This window comes from Macrotis lagotis, chromosome 3 (assembly GCF_037893015.1).
Source record: "Macrotis lagotis isolate mMagLag1 chromosome 3, bilby.v1.9.chrom.fasta, whole genome shotgun sequence".
NCBI classification, from domain to species: Eukaryota; Metazoa; Chordata; class Mammalia; order Peramelemorphia; family Peramelidae; genus Macrotis; species Macrotis lagotis.
The window spans coordinates 176,198,247-176,222,564 of NC_133660.1; the positions used below are offsets into that span (position 1 = coordinate 176,198,247).

General features: G+C 38.4%; 2 protein-coding genes across 2 annotated transcripts in view; one reads left to right on the forward strand and one right to left on the reverse strand.

Moving 5' to 3' along the window:
- Positions 1–183: 183 nt before the first annotated feature.
- Positions 184–3,719, forward strand: RPL9 (ribosomal protein L9). The gene is made up of 7 exons (XM_074229613.1): positions 184–291; positions 520–635; positions 1,412–1,507; positions 1,832–1,964; positions 2,697–2,777; positions 3,106–3,222; positions 3,535–3,719. The coding sequence occupies exons 1-6, from the start codon at positions 246–248 to the stop codon at positions 3,210–3,212; spliced, it is 579 nt and encodes a 192-aa protein (XP_074085714.1). The 5' UTR covers positions 184–245; the 3' UTR covers positions 3,213–3,222; positions 3,535–3,719.
- Positions 3,720–10,846: 7,127 nt separating this feature from the next.
- Positions 10,847–24,318, reverse strand: part of KLB (klotho beta) — a 54,652-nt gene continuing 41,180 nt past the window's right edge. Inside the window, exons 4-5 of the mRNA XM_074229614.1 lie at positions 19,102–20,245; positions 10,847–16,187 (exon numbers count right to left, since the gene is read on the reverse strand). Coding sequence (XP_074085715.1) covers positions 15,790–16,187; positions 19,102–20,245 — 1,542 coding nt within the window. The 3' untranslated portion in view covers positions 10,847–15,789. The remainder of the gene's footprint in view (positions 16,188–19,101; positions 20,246–24,318) is intronic.

The following is a 24,318-nucleotide window of genomic DNA, read 5'->3' on the forward strand; positions in this document are numbered from 1 at the left end:
ATACAGGCTTCTTGTCCGCGCCCCCATCCTCTGCTCGTGTGCCGGACATTCACTTCCGGTCGAGCTTGAGGGAAAGGCGACTCCAAGGCGTCTGCGTGTCCGCTCCTTCCCGGGGCCCCAGCTTGGGCTCCCGAGCCGCGGGCAGCCCCCCTCCGGCGCCTCCTGGCCCCCCTCAAGTTGAGGCTGGCTCCCCGGGGGCTTCCCTCCCTGGCCGGTTTTCCCACCTTCACTTTGTGTTTTTCAGGATGAAGACCATTTTAAGCAACCAGACTGTGGACATTCCAGAAAATGGTAAAGTTGGTTTATTTTAGGAACAACATAAACACATTTGCAGCGTTGCTTTATCTGTATAAGGAATTACTCAGTTAAGGCTGCATCCAGTCGCCTGAAAATTTTTCTTTGGGGAATTTTGAACCGATCTTTTGGCAATTCTCCATCTTAGTTACAGAGTAGAAACTTGTACGTTTATGGGCTTTGCTTCTCCATGAACTCGTTGTGAAATTGTTTTATCTTTCCTAGTTGACATTTCTCTGAAGGGTCGGACAGTTATTGTGAAGGGGCCCAGAGGAATCCTCCGCAGGGATTTCAATCATATCAATGTGGAACTCAGTCTCCTTGGAAAGAAGAAAAAAAGGGTAATGCACTTATCAATATTGCTTCAAAAGATCACCCCCTCCCTGAAGAATGGGGGCTCTCCTGTTTAATTGTAACATGCATCTTATCTCCATAAACTAATTCTGGAAATCAAGATTTAAAGCTTCCTTTTATCCTCTCAGTTATTTTTTTAAACGTGATCAGTTAGCAACCAGTTATCCAGCACATATTGTGCCTCATTTGCTTTTTCCTGTTTCTTCTGTTTTTCTAGCTGCCATTCAGGGGGCATGGAGTCAACTCATGATTTCATTACCACATTTCTTCTACTTAACACCAGAAAAATGAATTTAAAATTGACCTCCCCCCTCCCATTTGATGACTATATTCATTGAATTCTCATTAACTTTTAATTCAGAATGAGGGGCAGATTAGTGCATATGAAATAACTTAAATTACATATTAGAAAGGACTCTAGAAGTTAATTATTCTGTCTGTCTCCATAACTTAGGCATCCCAGTACTCTAGTGAAATAATTAACTTCTAGAGGTTAAGCTTCACTATAGCTTAAAATGCCTTCAGATCCTAGTCCAATTCTTTGACCCCTGAATTCTTAAAACTGCATATTCTGATTGGTCTATAACTATAAAATATGCCATTGGCTGGTGGAGCTTTTAGCTACAGCAGTTCTGAAAGACCATTTATTGTTTTAAAGGGACTGCAGTTGAAATTTGTGGGGAGTTTACATGTCTTTTGAATTAATAAAACCTATATTTATTGTCCTCTGGAAAAGGTCTTATGAAATCATTTTCTGTTGCAGCTCCGGGTGGACAAGTGGTGGGGAAATCGAAAAGAACTTGCAACTGTACGCACAATCTGTAGTCATGTGCAGAACATGATCAAAGGTGTTACTCTGGTAAGGAAATAAATGATTTTGTGGGTTCGGGGTGACTTTCCTATGCCTCACTGACTGGACAACTATTGTTCTAAATGTACTGTATAAATTTGTTTTCTTGGTAGCTTTTCCAAGTTAGGAAAGCCAAATGTTTGAGCAAGTTTAAACAAGAATTTCTGATTATTCCTCCATCATTGTTCCTTTCAAGTCTTCTCTAATTCATCATCTACAATTGCCAAAGTAATTTTTGTGTTTCTATGTTGGAGAAATGTAGCTTTAGCCTGTACTGAAAAGTATTTAGCTGTTTTGCAAAATTCTGATGTTCTAAATTTGTTTTATATACAGGGTTTTCGTTACAAGATGAGGTCTGTGTATGCTCACTTCCCCATCAATGTTGTTATTCAAGAGAATGGCTCACTTGTTGAAATCAGAAATTTCTTGGGTGAAAAATATATCCGAAGAGTGCGTATGAGACCAGGTATGTGCATTGTTTCATTTGAACTAGATTTTCATATATTGACAAATGTATGTTTGCCTCAAGAGAATCATGTCATCTCTGTACTAGCTTTAGCTTTAATGTAGGTCTGCACAGTTGGAATTTTGCGTTCTCTATTATAAAAACTATATCCAAATAATTAAAAAATATAATTTTCTGACCTAAACATCCTTAGATGATGCTTACTTCTCAAATCCCAGCCTCTTGGCTTCATTCTAGCTTCTAAGACTCTTTCATTGGATTTTTCTTTGTGTATAATACTGTGAATAACTATGGTCGTAAGTTAACTGCTTATAACCACCTTATGGGAATGTTCTTTATTATGCCTCCTGTGTCTTACACATACGTAGTTAATTGAATGAATAAATGATTGGAGCATTTGGTCCAAGTCACTTGCCTTTTGGTACTTCAGTTTGATGTTTTGATATATTTTTTTTAATTTCAAAAATACATCTTTGCAACCAGTCAGACTTGTGTTGAATTATTCTAGGTTACAATCACCTAGGCATAGAACACCTTGGAGTTGTAATATGAGTGGAATTTAATCTCTAACGCTCATATATAAGTAGCTCTTTTGGGCAGAGCTTTGTGCTTGATAGTTTTCTTAAGATACAGTCATTAGTGTTGATAAAAAAAAAAAAATCCTTACTGAAGAGTATTACGGTTGAGAATTGTTTTTAAATATACTCTTTCATTATTTTCCCCCCATATTAGGTGTGGCTTGTGCGGTTTCTCAAGCCCAGAAAGATGAGTTGATTCTTGAAGGAAATGATATTGAACTTGTATCAAACTCAGGTTAGTATATTTTTGGTTTATAATGTATTTTGAAATTTTGCCTATGTCATATATGTCAATGTCTCCAATGCACAATCATTGTATGTTATTCTATTAAAATGAAGAAATTAATTTAATTTTTTTTGTCCAATAAAATTAAGAGTGGCCTTAGAGGGACTACTGGTTATACTCAATGGTTTTATTTGATAATTTGTGTTTCATCCTCTTGAATTTTTATTTAATAACTTTTGAAGAAGGCTGTTTCTATTATGGGAAAGGACATAATGGGTGCATTATTCATTTGACTAATAACCTTGTATTGAGCTTTTTATATCTTGTTATCTTATAGCTGCCCTGATCCAACAGGCCACTACAGTCAAAAACAAGGATATCAGAAAGTTTTTGGATGGTATCTATGTTTCTGAGAAAGGCACAGTGCAACAAGCTGATGAATAAGTTGGAAAAGGTAAACAGGTGTTAGTTTCTTCAGTGTGAATGTGTCCTCTGGAGGTGACCTGATGTCTGAAATATTCAGGCACTAGTAGTTCCAAGAGGGAAATGAACTGCAGTTTTTCTAATACAAAACTTTAATTTTATTTCTAAGTGATTAGGTGGTATAAAGCATTTTGAAATTTTTGGAGGACTATAAAATATTTATATGGATTATATTGTGTATGTGTGTATAGTCAATATTGGGATGTCCTTTGTCATGGCTTTATGTGATCTACAAATATTTCCCATGGTTTGCTGGCTAATTAAGAATTTTTTCTTTCTACAGATGCCAAAGGCTGTGTCCTGAGGAATCAACACTTATTCAGATGTCAAAATAAAAATACTTTTTTGTCATTTGAGGACTTTTCTTGAATTTTTTCCCGCTAATCCATTGCCACCCCAAGAGGTTTTTTTTTGTTATTATATTTAACTGGACCAGTGGTGGGAAGAATTAATAGGTGACCCTAGATTCTTGAAAGCAAAGCTCCAGAGGATCCTTGAAATATGAAAGTTCTAAGACAACCTTCTGTTTCTGATTGGAGTGGAAAGGTAGTACTCTGATAACAAAATTAATACAAAGAGTTGACAGAGAATACTGCAGTTTGAGATGTAGGGTTGGTCTTTGGTGATCATCATATGTAACAAGAGGAGGCTTCCATATTGTTCTTAGTTTGATATGTTCTTATTTGTACTGATTCTTTGTAACAAAATCTGAGATCCTTCACCTATTTGGTAAAGTGAAGTATAAGGTGGAACCACACATAGCCTTGTAGAAACAAAATTATGTATAAATCCAAATGAGCAAAAATCTACAATTGAAGGGATAATTTGGGGAATATAGCATTCTATTGTAAAGGTATAGACTGAAAAGATAAAATAGCTGAGATTTCTGGGGAGAGGGGATTGGGTGTGAGATGGTTTTCAGAATGCAGAGACGAACAAATAAAATGAAATTTTCTGATATCAAATTCATTAAGAATGGAGACCTTTGTTGAGAAAGTTATTTTGAGACTGGAAGCATTGGTTGTACACATGCACAACTCATCTAGAGAAGGGTAGTTTCCTCAGTGGTGGCTGTGGAAGCAGGACACTGCCATTGAGTTTAGATATCTATTCTTACTCCATGACTTAATCTGTTAACCAAGTCTCAAATGTATATATATCTGTAAGTACCCCCTCTCTTAACTATCATGACCTTGGTGCAGGTCTTTGTTTCCTCATTCCTGGATTGTTACAATAAGCCTTGTGATGAACCTCCTCACTCTGGACATCTAACACTTTACTGCCGAATGTTTTCCCAATACAACTGTGTGATGTCACGCCCCATTCCCTTCTCAGTTATCCATTAGCTCCTCCTTAATGCCAGGAAAGGGTCAAAGGCATTTTTAAGTAGTTCCAATCTTAATTCTCTCCCTCATTGCTGTGCAATGCTTCATATTAAAGACTTACATAAGAAAGGACTGTTCTCAATCATGAATGCCCAGATCTTAGGTGACTCCCAAGAGATGAATCTGCTCCCTGTTAACCAGCTGGGTACAAGTGCAAAGGAGATACTTTGATCTCCATCATCCTAAACTAATCACATATTTCAGTTCCAAAGTCTATTGTTCATCCTTTGTTTTCATGACAACCTGTGATATGGTGGGATATTTTGACATACACATGAATTGGGTTTTAGTATATTAGCTATAGAATCTTCACCCTCAACTCCCAGAATCATTGAAGTCCAGTGGCAAGATGTAAATCAAGACTGGTAACATCCAGTGTGAAGTGGGTGACCTTGGGGTCCTGGATGTCTGACCAAGTTTGAAGAGATTTAACTACCTACATTGCATTTGGAACAAAATTTTTTCATCTGCCTCTGTTAGTATGTCCTCCTAACTCATCCAAGGAGTTTGAGACTTCAGGGATACGTGACAGTTGAGAGGTGGACACCATGAAAGGATGAGCAGAAGTGCTAGTGTCCTTTAACTCCCCATGCATGTAGTAGGCATTCTGCCTGGCACGTTATAAATAAGGATTTTATATTACGTGGACCTCAGGGATTGGATCCCACAAGGGACAATCCCAACTCAATACTTGTTCACCTAAGATCTGGAAAAATAGACAAAAATGCTTTAATGTACTCCAGAACACAAGTACACAGCATTGTTCCTTAATGTGAATTCAGTCCTGGCTCTACTTGAGTTGTCAGTACTTAACAACCCTAAAGGCAATTTAGAAGACCATCTCACCAAACTTACTCACTCATGGCCAGAAACGGGCACCCCCAAAGGTTCATGTGTTGACATGGAACCAGGCAGGGACTTGCCAGGTTCAGTATATCCCTCCAGAAGCGCTCAAGACTTTTTAGTCCCCCTGGATATGTGATCTGAGCCTCCCAGATGTTAAGAAGGGGAGTAAAGTATAGTTGGTAAACACAGAGTAAAAGCTTAATTTTTGCAAATGGAGAAAGATTTTAGATTAAGGGATTTATCCAGGGTTCATTGTATATGTCAGTCAATTCAAATTCAGGTCTTTCCGACTCTTAATTACTTCACCATTCATTCAGCAAAAATTGATTATTATGTTAATGGCAGTGTGCTTAGCAAGAGGATGCAAAACTACTCCCTCTGCCTGAGGAGTTTATAATCTGCTAGAGAGACCCCTAATTAGAACTCTCAGATCTCAGTCTTGACAGAATTCTTGAATGCTTAATCTGTGATGAGGCTATTCTCAAATCTCAACTTTCTTCCCTTCTAAAATGTGCTCTGGAACCAGATCTTTCTCTTCTAACCTTACTTCCCCATTCACTGGCAGTATCCCCACCCATTCCTGCATTAATTCCCCAGAGAATCTACTGATTGCAACCTAATCCTTCCCTACCTTTTTCACTTCACTCTCAGAATAGAATTCCTAGATTCTCTAATCTAAATCCCTTAATACTTTTCGCCATTAAGATTCTAAAGGGATATACCTCTTCCTCTAGCCTATGAAAATGTCCTCACTTTGTCAGGACATGGACCTTCCCATTTTCAAGGTCTAAATTTATTCTCATTGAGACTTGAAAAGGTGAACATCCTTAGGCATGTTGGATAAATCATACTTTTTTTATGAAGATGCACCCATCTAAGACAGTCTTGAAACAAAGTCCCCCCCAAATGACCTTGTCCCTTTTCACTACCCACATCTTTTCCTTAGTGATGGGTAAAGGAGTCTTACAATGGTTGAGGAGCCATCAATTGTCCCACCTACAATAAAGGACTTCAGGCAGAATTCTGAATGGCATTTAAAGGGTCCAGGGTCCCCTCCAATGAAGTGAATCTCAGATCTTACCCATGATTTGAGATGCTCCCTTCTTCTGGGACCTTATTTTTAAAGGGTTTGATGTCCAAATATGCAAAAAAAGATGATGAAACGCAGAATCTCATTGGTTGATAGACCTTGTTCTTAAGGGCCAAAAATTACATATTGGCAGTGGGATCATAGATTGAGTGAGGTGTGAAGCATGAGGCATCTCTACTGACCATAAAATAGTCATAAGATAGATGGGCTACTTCTTAGGTTAGGCAGGAGGAGATGGCACAGAGTACATCATGACTTGGTGGTCAAAAGATGGTTACTTCTCGGGGGCAGAGCCAAGGTAGTGATAAGAGTAGATCATGTCTTAGGCGCTCTCTCATAAATCTTTGAAACTAAGGACTTTAACTAAATTTTCAAGAGACAGAATCAGCAGTGGGGGAGCTTCCTCATATATGCCCTGCGGAGCACCAGGCACAAATTGGGGGAACAGTGGGGGACCTCTGCCAGAGAGAGCACTGAAGCTCAGCCCTCAGGGCACACAGCAAGCAGAGTGGCCACTGCATTCCAGATTCAGGAACAGAAACAGGCATAGCCAGTAAGCAGGAGCCCCCCAGGGCATGAGCCCATTGAACCTAGGGAGGAGAGTGAAGAGAGAGACTGCCAAGTTCTGTCCTCTGCCCCTGGAACAGGACTCTGGGGCTCTGACCACATTCAGATCCTGATCCCAGTCTAGGCCCCCCCATAGAACAACAGGGCCCCCCACCTCAGCCCTGTGGCAGAGGGGTGCATATGGTCATTCACAGACCAGGAGGGAGGACAGAGCCTCACACACTGAGACCCCTTGTGGGAGTGTCCCAAAAGCTTAGGAAGCACCCCCCAAAACAGGCTTAGGCTGGGAAAATGAGCAAGCAGAGAAAAAAAAGAGGAACACCATTGACAAATACATTATCTATGATCCCAAGAAGGATCAATACACTCAGTCTGAAGATGAGGAAGCACAAGCTCCTGCATCTAAAGACTCCAAGAAAAACAAATTGGGATCAGGCTATGATAGAGCTCAAAAAAGACTTTGAAAATCAAATGAGGGAGTTAGAAGGAAAAACTGGGAAAAGAAATGAGAGAGATGCAGGAAGCACATGAAAATGAAGTCAGCAGCTTAGTCAAGGAAATCCAAAAAAATACTGAAGAAAATAGCATGCTAAAAACCAGCTTAGGTCAAATGGATAAAATAGTTCAGGGAGATTGATGAATTTATGCGAAATCAGGACTGAATACTTCAAAACCAAAAAAATGAAAAATTAGAAGAAAATATGAAACATCTCATTGAAAAAACAACTGATATGGAAAACAGATTTAGGAAAGATAATTTAAAAATTCTTGGAATACCTGAAAGTCATGATCAGGAAAAGAGCCTTGACATAATTTTCAAAGAATTACTACAGGAAAATTGCCCTGATATCCTAGAAGCAGAGGGCAAAATAGAAATGGAGAGAATCCACTGATCCCCCTGAGAGAGATCCCAAAAAACCAACCCCTAGAAATATTATAGCCAAGTTCCAGAACTCCCAATTCAAAGAGAAAATATTACAAGCAGCCAGAAGGACACAGTTCAAATATCGTGGAGCTGCAGTCAGGATCACACAGGACTTAGCAGCAACTACATTGGAAGCTCGTAGGGCTTAGAATACAATATACCAGAAGGCAAAAAAGCTTAGAATGCAACCAAGAATCAGCTACCCAGCAAAACTGAATGTCCTCTTCCAGGGAAAAAGATGGACTTTCAATGCACCAGGGGAATTTCACATGTTCCTGTTGGAATGGCCAGAATTGAACAGAAGGTTTGATCTTCAGATACAGGACTCAGGCGAAGCATGGAGATTGGAGGAGAGGGGGGAAATATGAGGGACTTAATTAGGCTGAACTGCATGTATAGAAAAATGATACTGATAATACTCATATGAACCTTCTCAGTTAATAGAGCAGGTAGAGGGAGCTTTTATAGTCGAAGCACAGGAGAAAGTTGAATTTGAAGATAAAATATGGTGTAAAAATGGAGTCAATAGAAAAAAGGGAAATGTAACAGGAGAAAGAAAAAGGAGAGGGTTCATATAATAAGATTTTTCTTTATTCCAATGAGCTATTGCAATGATATGGAAGGGGGGAAGGCAAGGGGGAATGAGGGAATCTTCGCTCTCATCAGAGGTGGCTAGGAGAGGAAATATACTCAATGGGGTATAGACATCTGGAGTAAGAAGGGGGGGAGCAGGGGGAAGGGGTGGGGATGTGAATAAAGGAGGAGAGGATGGACCAAGGGGGGAGAGTGGTCAGATATAACACATTTTCTTTTTTACTTCTTGCAAGGGGCTGGGATTGCCTGTCTGGGACTGTAGGGCCAGGTGGATGCTAGGCCTAAGGGGTGGTATGGGGGCTCTGGGCCTCTTGGCCCCAGGGCCGGGGATCTGTCTGCTGTGCCACTCAGATACCCTACAGCAGAGACGGAATGAAAGGAGAGAGAAAATATAGTACATGGTAGTGGAGAAATACGAAAGGAGGGAGTTGCGATCAGCAATGGCAACGGTGGAAAAATGTGGAAGTAACTTTTGCGATGGACTTATCATAAAGAATGTGATCCACCCACGACAGAATTGTTGGTGTTGGAACAAAAACTGGAGCACATTTTTTTTTATTATTATTATTTTTGGGGGGGATGCAGGGCAAATGGGGCTGGGTGGTCTGCCTGGGGCCACATAGCAGGCTGATCATTGGGTGTCTGAGGCTGGATTTGGACCTGGGTGCTCCTGGCTCAAGGGCCAATACTCTGTCTGCCACCCAGCCACCCCTGCTATTATTACGATTTTATTTTATTTTGGGTCTTTTTTTTCTTTCTTTTGGTTTTTGCAGGGCAGTGGGGTTGGGGTGGCTTGCATGTCACACGGCTGGGTGATTGTTGGGTGTGTGGGGCCAGATGTGGGCTCGGGTGCTCCTGGCTCCAGGGCTGGTGCACCGTCCATTGCACCACCTGGCCATACCTACAATTATTACTATTATTTTTTTAATTTTAATTTTTTCTCTCCCCTTTACTTTATTGCTCAAGTGAGTCTATATTTTGGGGGGGAGGGGGTATTTTGTTTACTCTTAAACAAGAATATTTTTTTAATGTATTAAAAACATTATTTGTAAAAAAAAAATGTGCATACCCTTTGATCCAGCATACCACTCCTCAGTCTATACCCTGAAGAGATGATGAAAAAGGGTAAGAACATCACTTGTACAAAAGTATTCATAGCAGCCCTGTTTGTGGTGGCAAAGAACTGGAAATCGAGTAAATGTCCTTCAATTAGGGAATGGCTTAGCAAACTGTGGTATATGTATGTCTTGGAACACTATTGTTCTATTAGAAACCAGGAGAGATGGGAATTCAGGGAAGCCTGGAGGGATTTGCATGAACTGATGCTGAGTGAGATCAGCAGAACCAGAAAAACACTGTACATCCTAACAGCAACATGGGAGTGATGTTTTACCTTGAAGGACTTGCTCATTCCATCAGGGCAACAATCGGGGACAATTCGGGGCTGTCTGCTATGGAGAATATCATCTGTATCCAGAGAAAGAACTGCAGAGTTTGAACAAAGACCAAGGACTATTACCTTAAATTTAGAAAAAAACCCTCTGATATCTTATTGTCTGATCTTGCTATCTCTTATACTTTATGTTTCTTCCTTAAGGATATGATTTCTCTCTCATCACACCCAATTTAGATCAATGTTTACCATGGAAACAATGTAAAGACTGGCAAATTACCTTCTGTGTGGGTGAGGGGATGGGGGGGAGGGAAGTAAGATTAGGGGAAAAATTGTAAAACTCAAAATAAATAAAATCTTTAATAAAAAAAAAGAAAAAATCTGAAAAAAAAAGATGGTTACTTGTTGGTCCTGAAGCACAAAAATAAATTGGAGAACTTTCCATGTAGTTGGGCACTTCAACTGCATGGGGTTTATTGGAGGGTCTCTTGCTATTTTCCTATGAATACAGAAGTGATCTTATTCTCTGGATTTCACAGCTCTGGGACTCAATATACAGAGCTTAGAATCCTAAATTTGATTGATAGTAATTAGAATTTGAGTAGGGGGTCCTCATTTGCTAAATTTGCTTGCAAAGATTTATAAAATAGCAGGTTGTCCCAAAAGTCTTAGTGAAATTTTAAATTTCAATAACTTCTGAAATATAAATGCTTCAAACATAAAAACATTTGAAAATTATTTAATTTCCTTAGTTTTGTGAATTTTGAATAACTAATATTTGCTTTAGAAAAGATACTGGTTTTCTCAAAATTATAGTGGAATTTTTTCCCTCTACATGATAGGCAGTTCTTAGAAAACAGGGATCTGACTTTAATAATAATTCACATTTATATAGTGTACTAAAAGTTTCACAATTGATGAGATAAATAGTACAAGCAAGTTGAAATGACATTCAGTTTCATACAGCTAGTCTAAGAGCTAGGATTTAAGGCCAGGTGTCCTGATTCTAAATCAGCATCTATAAACAACTACATGATCTGGATTGCTGAGCCAGGATGATAGGTAGGGGAAGATCATTCCCTGCTTACAGAAACAGTAAACTTTGTGCAGACACTCTTTCAAATGCTACGAAGACCTCCTGATTCTATCCCTTCTTTGTGCCTCTATACTTCAATAGGGAAAAATATTTTTGAGGTTGAGTGATTGGGTCAAATCTGGTGAAGGGGCTGAATATGAGTAATAGACATTATTTATTTAGAATAAATTATATCAAAATTAAGCACATTTTGTTAACAACAATGCACATGCCTTTTTCACCCAGAGACTTTTTAAACATTAAAGTTTTACTGCAGTACTTTAATTTATACACAACACCTGTTGTACAAAAATCATTTTAAGGTCAGTACTTTGCATAAAATATGAACACAATTTACTTACTTGACTTCAAAAGGATGTGGTGTTGCAAGTTTATAGCAAACAAGCATACAAAAATAACAACATTTTTTCTCATTTGCAAAATGAGAGAATTGCTTGAACTAGATTGCCTGAATTCCCTTTTCAACCTTTTATTATGTTCCTATGCTCCTCCATTTACCGCCTTCCCTTCCAAATGCAACATGGTAACTGATAAGCCAATGGTTTTCTAATCAGCTAATATATTTTGATGGGAAATATGCAGCATGACTTAAGTAGAAAGTTTTGAATCAAAGACTAGCAAGAAACTGCCTGAAATTGGCAAGAATAAGTGGCTGAAAAAATACTGGTAGCAGAAAAAACAGAAAATAGGAAATAGGTGACCTCCCCCCTCCCCCATTGTCAATACAATAATAAGCTTTAAAATAAAAATTTTAAGAAGCAAAATATATCTTCAAAATAGTTAAGTTATGAATTTAAATAGACACTAGGTACACTAAAAGCTGTGCAAAATCTTTAAAATTAAATTAAAGCTAAAAATATTCTGAATTTTTGTATTGCTTACAACTTGAATATCTGGTAGAATATAAGTTCCCTGCCACCTAATGTGGTGCCTAGAACAGTGGCACAGAATTGCCCTCAATAAATGTTTGTTGAATGATATTCCTTTTCCACACTTTGTATAGTAGGGGCATGTTATTTGACTGCCTAGGATTTCTTATAGAAAATATACTTGAAGGGGCAGCTAGATGGCACAGTGGATAGAGCACTGACCCTGAAGTCAGGAGGACCTGAGTTCAAATGCAGTCTCAGACACTTAATAATTGCCTAGTGTGTGACCTTGGACAAGTCAGTTAACCTCATTACCTTGCAACCCCCCCCCCCAAAAAAAAAAGAAAGAAAGAAAATATACTTGAGTTCTAGATAGGGCAGTGTCTCAATGGCATATACCACCAGTTAAAAAGTAAAAACTACATCAATCGCTGCTCACTACTGTATGGCTTCCCAAAAAGGTGCTCAATATGTATTTGTTGAAGGAGTGAATCTAAGCTCATTTTCATGAAAATAGAAATTCACAGGGCCTCACATACAGTCCGTTAGGCAAATAAATATTATTTTCATTCTCTGGGCCTGTTTCCTTTTCTATTAACATTAGAGAGTTAAACTAGACCTCTGTGGATCCTTTTTAGGTCTAAATCTAAAATCCAGTTAGATGATTGCTAAGGTCCCTTTCACTATTTTCATCCTATAATTTTGTATTAGGTACTCAATGAATATTTGAGTGAAAATTGATGTCTTTCTTCATGGAAAACTGGATGGCATAGTAGAAAGGGCAGGATTTGGAGCCAGAGGGCATAAGTTCAAATCCTGATTCTATTTACCTACCAATACCTCTCTTTTAAAAATATAGGAATTAGGGGGCAGCTAGGTGGCATAGTGGACAGAGCACTGGCCTTGGGGTCAGGAGGACCTGAGTTCAAATACAGCCTCAGACACTTAATAATTACCTAGCTGTGTGACTTTGGGCAAGTCACTTAATTCTACTACCTTGCAAAAACAAAAAAAAATGAATTAAAATATAGGAATTAGACTAGACTAGACTAGCTTAAAGTTATTTGTAGCTTTAAATATATAATGTTATTAACTGACTTAAAAAAAAGATTCAATTTTTCATAAACTGAGTTGACCAGTTTTTGATGCTATAAACAGTCAGACTCAGATTAATGTACCTTGAGGCTCTAGGGAGAAAATACTGAAAAATTAAGTACTATTTTTTCTATCCACAGAAGAGAAATTCAGCAAAATATACTGTAGAGATGAACTATCTTTGACTCACTCTTAGGCAGCATAAATGAGTAAATATAAAATCAGCACTAAAAGTTCATTTTCCTTCAGGCAGTCCTTTATATGAGTAGACCAGGCCAGTTATTTTAATTATGTATATCTTATCAAGGTAACTTTTTATTCCAAAATTAATATTTTTTGAGATCAGTGGGAGAATAATTCATACAATTACTTGCCTTGACAAAATAATTTCTTGCTGAGATCCTTTAGACAGGAGAATTGTCCTATATTTCAGAACAGGGTTCTTAACCTGTAATCGGGAGAGGGTCTATGAACTTAATTGGGGGAAAAAATTATATCTTTATTTTTAATAACTTCTAAATGAAATTTAGCATTTTCTTCAAGTATGAATGACTATAGTATTAGCAGTACCTGTAACTTTATCACTAATATAAATCACAAGTATTTTCATATCCTAAAATATTCTTTATGCTCATCATTTCTTAAAGATTACTAGTTATTAGATTATTTTAAAATGTTTTATCTTGTAATTTAATGTATTAACAAAGAAGATTTATCACAAATTTATTTTTAATAATTTGATAATTTTCAATATAGTTGGTTTACTTTATAATACCATGTTTTCAAATGCATGAAATCAAATATATTTTATTTGGTTCATTAATATTATTTATTTTGTACTTTTAAATTGTTCTGAGGAATCCAAAGGCTTTAGCTTTGATTCCCAAGGAATCATTGACATTCCAAGGTTAAGAATTCCTGATCTAGCAATTTAGCTACTGATAGACAGAACCAATGTCCCTACAGAGAGTTGGCATTAATAAATGCTAAGCTCACTATTTTTGTGGTGTTTACTTATAGGAAGGAACAATAGGATGGCATAAAGTCAAGGTTTCTCTTAATTTTGCCAAAGACATTTAGAGAACATTATCATGTTTTATCTTGGAGGCTCCTTTAGAAAGTCTTTCTTTTTTCAACAAAAATTGAAATATTGAATTCACCTGATTTCAGTTCCTAGACAGTGAGCGTTGAGGAAAGATTATCTACATTTTTAATTGCCCTATTACAATAACAATTTGCTAAACTCAGATATTGTTAATACCAGAAGAAAGGCCACATCTGAACATAGCATTAGAAATAGTCTTAGTCAAGGAAAAGGGATCATTTTACAATTTGGGTTTATTTAGACTAATCTAGATGTGTTTTTAAGTTTTTTTAAAGTACTTTTTTTGTCTATTATCATTATTCAGCTTGGAAAGATTGATAAGGCAAGGATTATTACCAGTATTTATCAAAGGAATAAATTAAGGTCCTTGCCTAAAGTTACAAAGCAGTGGTGGGACCAGAATCCAGGTCTCCCTACTAATAACCATGATTTCATAGATAACCAAAGATTTCATTATGTTTTACATCTTGTAGTCAGTGTCCAGATAAATTTATTACTCAAATGATGGATTTCAGATAATTGACATTGTTTTCTTATCCCTTTTTCCCTTAATGGAAAGATATCCGAGGGAGTGTGCAGTTTGGGACAAATTTTGGAAGAACATCAATAAACTGGAGCATATCCAGAGAAAAGTAACCAAGGTGGTAAAAATTCTTAAGATCCTGCCATTTTTGTGTGAAGGAACTGAGGATGCTTTTCCTAAAGAAGACAGGGGAAACCAGATAGCTTTCTTGAAGTACTTGAAAAGTTTTCAAGTAAAAGAGGATGATGATTTATTTTCTTTGTCTCCAAAAAACAGAACTAGAAACATTTCATCTCGGCTTGATGTAAGGGAAGACCACCTCACAATTAGAGCTATTCAGAAATGGATTGGGTAGAGAATACCCCTTTGCTTAGGTCTTTACAAGCAATGACTGGATAATCCTTGGATCTCCTTCAAGTACAGGTTATATTAGTTAGTTTCTGAGGCCCTTCCGATTATGAGAAGCTATATTGTAAAAGAACAGCCAGTTTCCATATTCTTTATTTTTTCTACTTATGTCTCCTCTCTCTCCTCTCATTTTGGAAGTATGCTCTGACATAAAGAGAAAGTGCCTTATGGAAATGAATAAAATGGAATTTATAAACAAGTTATGTTGTTGCTTCTCTGATTTAAGGAAGAATTAAAAATCTATGGTATAGAATTGAACCCAGAACCCAATTTTGAATTTTAAAGGTTCTGATTATGTTATAACCACCAACCCTCATCTACACACATAAAAGTAGAGTGACCCAAGGGAACTTATTAGAATTTACAAGACGCCTAAGTTATAACAGGTACAGGACACTTCTTATAACTTAAAGTCGGCTCAAGTGACGAGTTTATCTTCAACCTCACCACTAATTTGTTGACATCAGCTCCTAAGGGAAAATTAATGTGGACCACCCTGCAAAACCATGGCCATTCCCTTGTTTCAACCAAGATCCCAGCATTTCTTCCTGTATGTATTTGTTTCCTGTAACCTACTTGGAATGGGGAAAGTGGAGTGAACTGATTCATTGCCTTTTGAAGGCGGATAGAAATAAAACTGGATTAGCTGAGGACATTCTTATGACCTTTCTTCAGTGGAATTGCAATATGTTGTTTCAAGTTCTTTGCCTTATAATATTTTTTTTTCTTTCTCTTGTGGAAAATGGTAGCTGTTAAAAGTAGGGTCACAGTGGAAACAAGACAACAACCAAAGAATATCATGGGTTTCTTCTTCTCAAAAAATAGGCAGAAATTGCACTGTTTGTCTTGGTGACTCTTCCCACATCCAAAACTGGTATGCTCAGAAGGGAAGCCCCTGCTGCTGATCAGGTTGTTGTAAAACTGTATTGAGGACTTTGCTTTTAAATCAGATGTAAAGAATCCAAATCTGGGTTTAAATTTTTCTTCTGTTAATTTAAATGCATAATAGCCTTTGATCTTGACTTTATCAATTAAGTAAGCTGAAAAAGAGAGATTGGAATATGTGTTAGTAAACCATTCCACTTTTTTAAAAAAAATAGATAAAAGGGGTGTCTAGGTGGTGCAGTGGATAAAGCACTGGCCCTGGAGTCAGGAGTACCTTGGTTCAAATCTGGTCTCAGACACTTAATAATTACCTAGCTGTGTGGCCTTGGGCAAGCCACTTAACCCTGTTTGCCTTGCAAAAAAAAAACAACCTAAAAAAATAGATGAAATATGTAAACACCTTAGTAGAATATAAATTTCCTGGAGGACAGATTCAGTTTTGTGTTTCTATTTCTTTCTCCATCACCTAGCCCAGTGCTTAAATAAATTCTAAATTTATATGGCTAGGAGAAATGCTTCCCTTTAAATGAATAAGCTATAGTCATAATCACCAATTCACTCATCCAATATCCCTTTGACATAATAATAGTAATAATAATAATAATAATAATAATAATAAGTAACATTCATGTAACTTTGAGGCACAGTGTCTAGACCATGGTATATATCCTTCCTCAATTTCTTATTATTTCTATGACACTGAGCAAATCACTTCCTTGTGCTTCTGGGTTTGTTTTTTTTAAAACTGAAAATAAGGGGGAATTGGACTAAATCATTTCTGAGATCCCTTCCTGTTCTAAATCTATTTATTCTGTTCCATAAAACCAGAGAATATCGGGTTTGGGAGAGACCTCAGGAGTTCTCTGATCCAATTTATTCCCAAACAAATATCACCAAAATGTACTTGTTCCGGCTCTGCTTGAGGACCTGTAGTAATGGGGCACCATCCAGTCTACTTTTAAACAGATATAATGGTGAGGACAATTTTCCTTAATATAATATGGTCTCTTGGTCTCTCACTATCTTGGTTGCCCACCAGAGGGACTCTGGTATGTCAGTGTCCTCTCTAAAATATGTGCTCAGAGCCAAACACGGTTCTCTAGATGTGGTCTGGCAGGGACACTGTGCTTCCATGAATATAGCCTGTGCCACCTGTTGACTCATATAGAGTTTGAAATATACTAAAATTAGTTTTCCAATATAATGCCCAGGTTTTGGGTCAAAAAGTTCCAATTTCCAGGTACTAAGATCATTCTATCCAAAGTGTAATCCCTAATTACAAGATCTTCCTCACAAGTTTTCCCTAGAGCAAATTTTCTCGTTTTCTCCTTTGCACTTATTATATTCTACTTTTTGTCAAACATATTCAATACATGTCATGCCTTCCCTGTTAGACTGTAAACCCCACTCAGGTGGGCATTTGTTAAATGACTACAGTGTGCAAATCATTAGGCTAGACCTTAGAAATACAAGAACAGGGGAGGCTAGGTGGTACAGTGGGTAGAGCACTGGCCCTGGAGTCAGGAGGACCTGAGTTCAAATCCGGCCTCAGACACTTAATAATTACCTAGCTGTGTGGCCTTGGGCAAGTCACTTAACCCCATTGCCTTGCAACAAAAAAAAGCCTAAAAAAAAAAAAAGAAATACAGAGACAAAATGACAAAATACCTTCCTCCTCAAAAAGCTTATTTTCTAATCGAGGGACAAAGCATATTCGCAGAAAGTAAATTTTTGATAACTTGAAGAAGAAAAAAAGCTTAGGAAAAGCTTTTTTTTCTAGTAGGTGGCCCAAGAGCTAGAGGAAGCTTGGATTTTTAAGGGTCAGAGTTGAAGGGGGGAGAGAGAATGTCAAGATCCCAGTCAACAGCTGATGAGGGGCCGGACCATGTTCTTTCCTGTTTTTGTATTCCTAGTACTCTCCTCCTAGATTTCTTCTATCATCTGAGGCTAAAGTCCTCAAAAAGGTTGTCCTTAATAGTTTCCTCCACTCCCCCCCCCACATTCTCTTCTTAATCTCTTACTATCTTGCTTCCTAGCTCATCATTCCACAGAAACTGCTCTCTCAAGAATTACCTTATTACTGTATATTTGTTTTTCAGTTGTGTCTGACTCTTTGTGTCTCTTTTGGGGTTATCTTGCCAAAGATAGTGGAGTGGCTTGCCATGTTCTTCTCCAGTTCATTTTACAGATGAGGAAACTGAGGAATGCCTGGTTAAGTGACTTGGCCAGGGTCACACAGTTACTAAGTGTGTGAGACTAGATTTAAACTCAGGGAAATGAGTCTTCCCGACTCGGGGTACAGTGTAAGGAATTCTAACAGTCTTCAGTTATGGTGCCATACAGATGACTTTTTTTTTAGGTTTTTTGCAAGGCAAATGGGGTTAAGTGGCTTGGCTAAGGCCACACAGCTAGGTAATTATTAAGTGTCTGAGGCTGGATTTGAACTCAGGCACTCCTGACTCCACTATGCCACCTAGCCACCCAACAGATGACTTTTAAATGAAAAAACTTGGATTCAAGTTGTGGTTCTGCCACTAACTTGTTATACAACCTTGGGCAAGTAACTTCCCTTATTCTTAATTTTTCTTATCTTTAAAATGAGTGTAATAATATTTGAAATATTTACTCTATGAGGTTATTTTGTGGATCAACTTAAATGTATGTAACACATTTTATATATTGTGAAATGTTCAGTGTAAATGTGAATTGTTAACCTTACTTCCTAAGTCATTTCTATTCTGGTGTGCCTAGGATTTCTTACAACTATCTTCTATTCTTTCCTACTCACTTTTTTTTTTTTTAGGTTTTTGCAAGGCAAATGGGGTTAAGTGGCTTGCCCAAGGCCACACAGCTAGGTAATTATTAAGTGTCTGAGACCGGATTTGAACCCAGGTACTCTTGACACACCACCTAACCCCGCCCCCCTCACTGTTTTAATTATTGTTGTCTGAATCTTGGATACTCATTCCTTTAACTATTCTTGTCTAAAAATAGACATCTTAGATACTTCACTAAATACTTCTCTAAATCCAGAATATTCTAGATCTGCTCTCCTTCCCTGGGGATTACCTTTTAGAACTTCCTGAATGTATTTTTCTAAGTAGTATTTTCGGAGTTCATCATTTTCCAAGGACTGGTCATCGATCCCATTGGATGTGATATAGATATCTACATCACCATAATTTTTCTGGATCCAGTTGAGAATCTTTCGCTGTCCCCATGGCAACACTGTCTGGCGGGTGGGGGAGCTCAGGCAAGTAATATCCTGCAGAAATTGGACATCTCGGTCAAAATTATAATGACTACCATTCTGCTGCTCATGGATGACAAACCTCGTGGTAAAGTGGTTTAGGGCAAAGAAGTCGGCTGAACCTTGGACAAGCTTCCTTTCCTCCTCTGTGAAGCGTGGTAGCACAGAACTGGAGAGCCCCTCCTTGTTTTTGAAGGCAATGTGCTCCTTCATTGCTTCTGGGTAGTCTCCTGTCTTGAAAATGGGTTCTGCAAACCATGCAATTTCAAACTGGAGAAATCGCTCGGCTGCTTTCAGGTGGGAGTCAGCAAAAGGATTGGCAGGTTCAGCCCAGTCTGCATGCAGAGACAGAGAGACTGCCCCATGCTGGGGTAGTCTATACCGGCTATCGTAGACATGCCAGGCCAGGGCATGGGCAATCAGTAAATTGTGAGCGGCTCTGTACGTATCATTGCTGCTGCTGTTGTATATGTCACTCAATCTGTTGGGTTCATTGATAGTGATCCAGAGCTTGACCAAATCTCCAAGTTCCTGAAAACATAGATTTGCATAGTCCCGAAAAGCATGAACAGTTGACTGGTTTAGCCATCCTCCATTCTGGAGCAAAGGTGCAGGGAGGCCTAAGTAAGTGTGAGTTGGATAGTATAAAGTGACCATGGATGAAATGTTGAGTTTTAGCACCTCGCTGATCACACATCTGTAATACCTAAGAACTTGTCTGTTAACTCCAGACAAGTCTCCATTGGGTAAAATTAGGGACCAGTTCAGGGCAAACCTATACTGGGTGATTTTCATTTTTGCCAACAATTCAAGTTGTTTTTTAATGCTGACAAAATCTGTGCATTGAGCAGCTCTTGTTTTTATTGTCACGCCTTTTATTTGGTGGAGCAATCCATTGCCAGAGACATTCCATGAGTAAAGGTGAGGGTCATTGAACTGTGGAGAAGAAGCTACTGACTCGGCCTGTGAAATGCAAGAAACACATTCAGATGAGGCAAAGAAGGAAAAGTTCAAGACTTTATTTTTGTCTCTAATCGAAACCTGAGAAGGAATATATGATGCTTATCTTGACCTATATTCTGGGACTTTTCATTTCCATGAGACCAGTTCTTGATATTTTTTAAAATTAGTTTTTGTCATTTAACAAAAGTCTTCAACCTCCATCCTCCCAAATAAAAAAGAGGAAAAACAAAACCCTTATAACAAATATAACAAATGCCAAGCAGTATCCAAAAATATATTTGTATCAGTTTGACTCTATCCCTCTCTATTAGGAGGTGGTAGCATGATCCTTGACATTTTCTAGGGAAACCAGAAAAGGTGGACATGGAACTGGATCTGATATTGCAAACTACTCATTCCACCAGAAATCACTGAGTAACTGTTCCTAGGTTATTATCTCTTCATTCTCAAATACTTTCCTTCATTTTTACTTTCCTTTACTTCCCAAGCTAAGACAAAATCAAGCATCTGGCTTCATGCTCTGACTTGACATTTTAAAAATTGATTATTTAATCAAATATTTATTTATAAACAGAAATATTATTAATTAAATAATATAATTTATTAAATTGTTAATAATAAAAATATTAATTATTTGATTAAAAATTGGGGGGAAAAAGCTAACTCTAGAAAACTGCTGCAGGATGACAATGTGAACTTGGTCAATCATAATAAGGATTCAATATAGATTAAGAGTGTGGAAATGCTTCCAGGGGCAGCCATGAATATAGTGTTGACTTCAAGTTAGGAAGACCTGAGTTCAAATTCTGCCTGTTGTGCTACTCTGGGCAAGTCACTTAACTTCTCTTCAGTTTCCCAAATTTGACTTCAGTTTCCTCATCTGCAAAATGGGGATGATAATTGTGCCTATTTTATAGGGCTGTTATGGGGGTCCACAAGAGATGATAGTTGTGTAAAGTGCATTGTAAACCCTAAAGTATTATACAAATTTTAACTGTTATTTTTGGGCTCAGTTGTGTAATCTGAAGATGGACTTTGTAATGACTATACTATATATTAGAACTTCTCCAGAGGGAACAAGACAATGGAGTTACATAATAATCAGCTAGTTAGAGGGATTTCTGAGACTCAGAACTGTTTGACCTACCACTGATCCTTTTTAAGTGAAATCTAACTGAATTTGGAGATATCTGTAGCTGTTGGAAACCACAGATTGACCAGCTCAAGGGCAACACAGAACAAGACTTGTTTGGGACTTTATAAACTACCTGGCTTATTGTGTCTATGGATGTATCTCTCGCCTTAACCTAGTTTCCCCCTTGAAACCTCTAGAAACTATATCATCGGGGGCGGCTAAGTGGCACAGTGGATAGAGCAGCGGCCCTGGAGTCAGGAGTCCCTGAGTTCAAATCCGGCCTCAGACACTTAATAATTACCTAGCTGTGTGGCCTTGGGCAAGCCACTTAACCCCACTGTCTTGAAAAATCTAAAAAAAAAAAAAAAGAAACTATATCATCTTCTCTGAAAATAAATGCTTTTATAATTGGAGATCAGACTATATTTCATTTAGGACCTCTGGGGGCCTGCCTTTAACATTTATGCAATATTAAAAAATAGTATTTTGACAGTATCCTAGAAGTCCTTGTCTCAATTAAATTAGACTTAATTTGATCAGTCCTCCTTGAACAGATGACTTAATCAGTTTTAGGGAGGGTCCAGATTCCCTAAAACTGAAGCAATCTTTTTAAAAGAATTTTTAATTAATTTATTTATTTTGAATTTTACAATATTACCCCCCCACAGAAGGCAGTCTGTTACTCTTTATATTGTTTCCATGCTATACAATGATCTAAATTGAATGTTCTGAAAGAGAAATTATATCATTAAGGAAAAAAATAAAATATAAGAGATAGCAAATTGCATAATAATATAACTTTTTTTTGTTTGTTTTCTTTTAAATTAGAGGCAATAGTCTTTGGTCTTTGTTCAAACTCCACAATTCTTTCTCTGGATACAGATGGTATTCTCCATCACAGATACCCCCAAATTGTCCCTGATTGATGTGCACTGATGGAATGAGCAAGACCATTGAGATTGAGCATCAACCCCATGTTGCTTCTGGATCTGCTCATCTCGCTCAGCATCAATTCATGCAAATTCAGGCTTCTCTGAATTTCCATCCTCCTGGTTTCTAATAGAGCAATAGTGTTCTATAACATACATATAGCACAACTTGTTCAGCCATTCCCTAATTGATGCACATTCACTCAATTTCCAATTCTTTTGCATGAAGCAATCTTTTTTGATTTCCGATTAGAAATGACTGATGAATTTGATCAAAAAAAGTATCTTTTTGTTCATCTTTGACCTGATTGAAAGGGTTCTAGTAAACTGGGGGGATAGAGGGAGTTGGTAATTAGTTCCTGAAAGATGGTTCTCTGAGGTATCAGCATTAAGATTACTATTGTTCTATTTAAATAAATCGGAACCAAGTCAAGTTAAACTACTTTTTTTTACACCTTTTATGCCTTTTTTTAACTTTGCTGAAAAATCTTGTCTTTTGTTTTAGTTACTATAAAACATAAGTGGAAATTGCTCAGGAAGAACAGCATTCCAATTAGCTGGGGAAACTTTGTTGGTTAGCACCTCTCTCAAGCAAGAGTGTTTCTAAGGATAGGGATAAGAACTAGATTTGTGATTTCATTGATGAACCACTTAAAGTCTTAAACTACTGAGGACTTTGAAGGGTAAAGTCACTATGTCTCTCTCAGGTGGGACAATGCCAGGTATTTCTTGGTTCCAAACAGCTTTCTTTTCATTAAGTCACTTTGCCTACAATACTTGTATATTACAATAAATTTTCCTTGACACACTTTGGCTAAAACACAATCCAGAGCTTCTCCTCCACAGGGGCAGTTGCCAGAGACAGAAATAACCAAAACCCCTTTCACTTCTTCCACTTAAAAGAAACCAAGATTTCTCTGCCACTTTCATCTCCCCACAACAATTGGAAATAGGAAATTTCAAGTCAAATCTCTACAATCAAGTCACCTGCAACTATGTGCTATCAAGGGGGCGGAGCCAAGATGGCAACAAGAGAGGAACATCTCTTAGGTGCTCTCTAATAAAACTTATAAACTAAGGAATCTAACTAAATTTTTGAGAGACAGAACCCACAGAGGGACTCAGTGAGGCAGTTCTCCTACTCAAGGTAACCTGGAAAAGAGCAGAAAGGCTCTGCTCTCCGGGTTGGAGGGGCGGCCCGCCAGAGTGAAAGAACTTCAGCCTCCCGGAGGCAGCCCCAGGGCACTGGGAGTCTCAGCTCACAGCAGCAAGGGAGTTTCCTGACCTACGCCCGGGCACAAATTGGGGGAACAGCGGGGGACCTCTGCCAGAGCGAGCACATGGAGTCCAGCCCTCAGGGCACACAGCAATCAGCTTGGCCAGCACAGCCCAGATCCAGAAACAGAAGCAGGTGGAGCCTAAGCAGGAGCCCCCAGGGCATGAGCCCATTGAGCTGAGGGAGGGGAGTGAAGAGAGAGATTGCAGAGCTCTGTCCTCTGCCTCTGGAACAGGACTCTGGGGCTCTGACCACATTCAGATCCTGATCGCAGTCTAGGCCCCCCATAGAACAGCAGGCCCCCCCCCACCTCGCTCCGTGGCAGAGGGAGGTGCTTATGGTCATTCACAGACCAGGAGGGAGGACAGAGAGTGTCCCAAAAGCTCTGGAAGCACCCCAAAAACAGTCTCAGGCTGGGAAAATGAGCAAGCAGAGAAACAAGAGGAACACCATTGAGAAATATTTTGCATATGAGCCCAAGAAGGATCAAAACACTCAGTCTGAAGATGAGGAAGCAAAAGCTCCTGCATCTAAAGACTCCAAGAAAAACAGACATTGGGCTCAGGCTATGACAGAGCTCAAAAAAAGACTTTGAAAATCAAATGAGGGGGGCGGCTAGGTGGTACAGTGGATAGAGCACCGGCCCTGGAGTCAGGAGTACCTGAGTCCAAATCTAGCCTCAGACACATATTAATTACCTAGCTGTGTGGCCTTGGGCAAGCCACTTAACCCT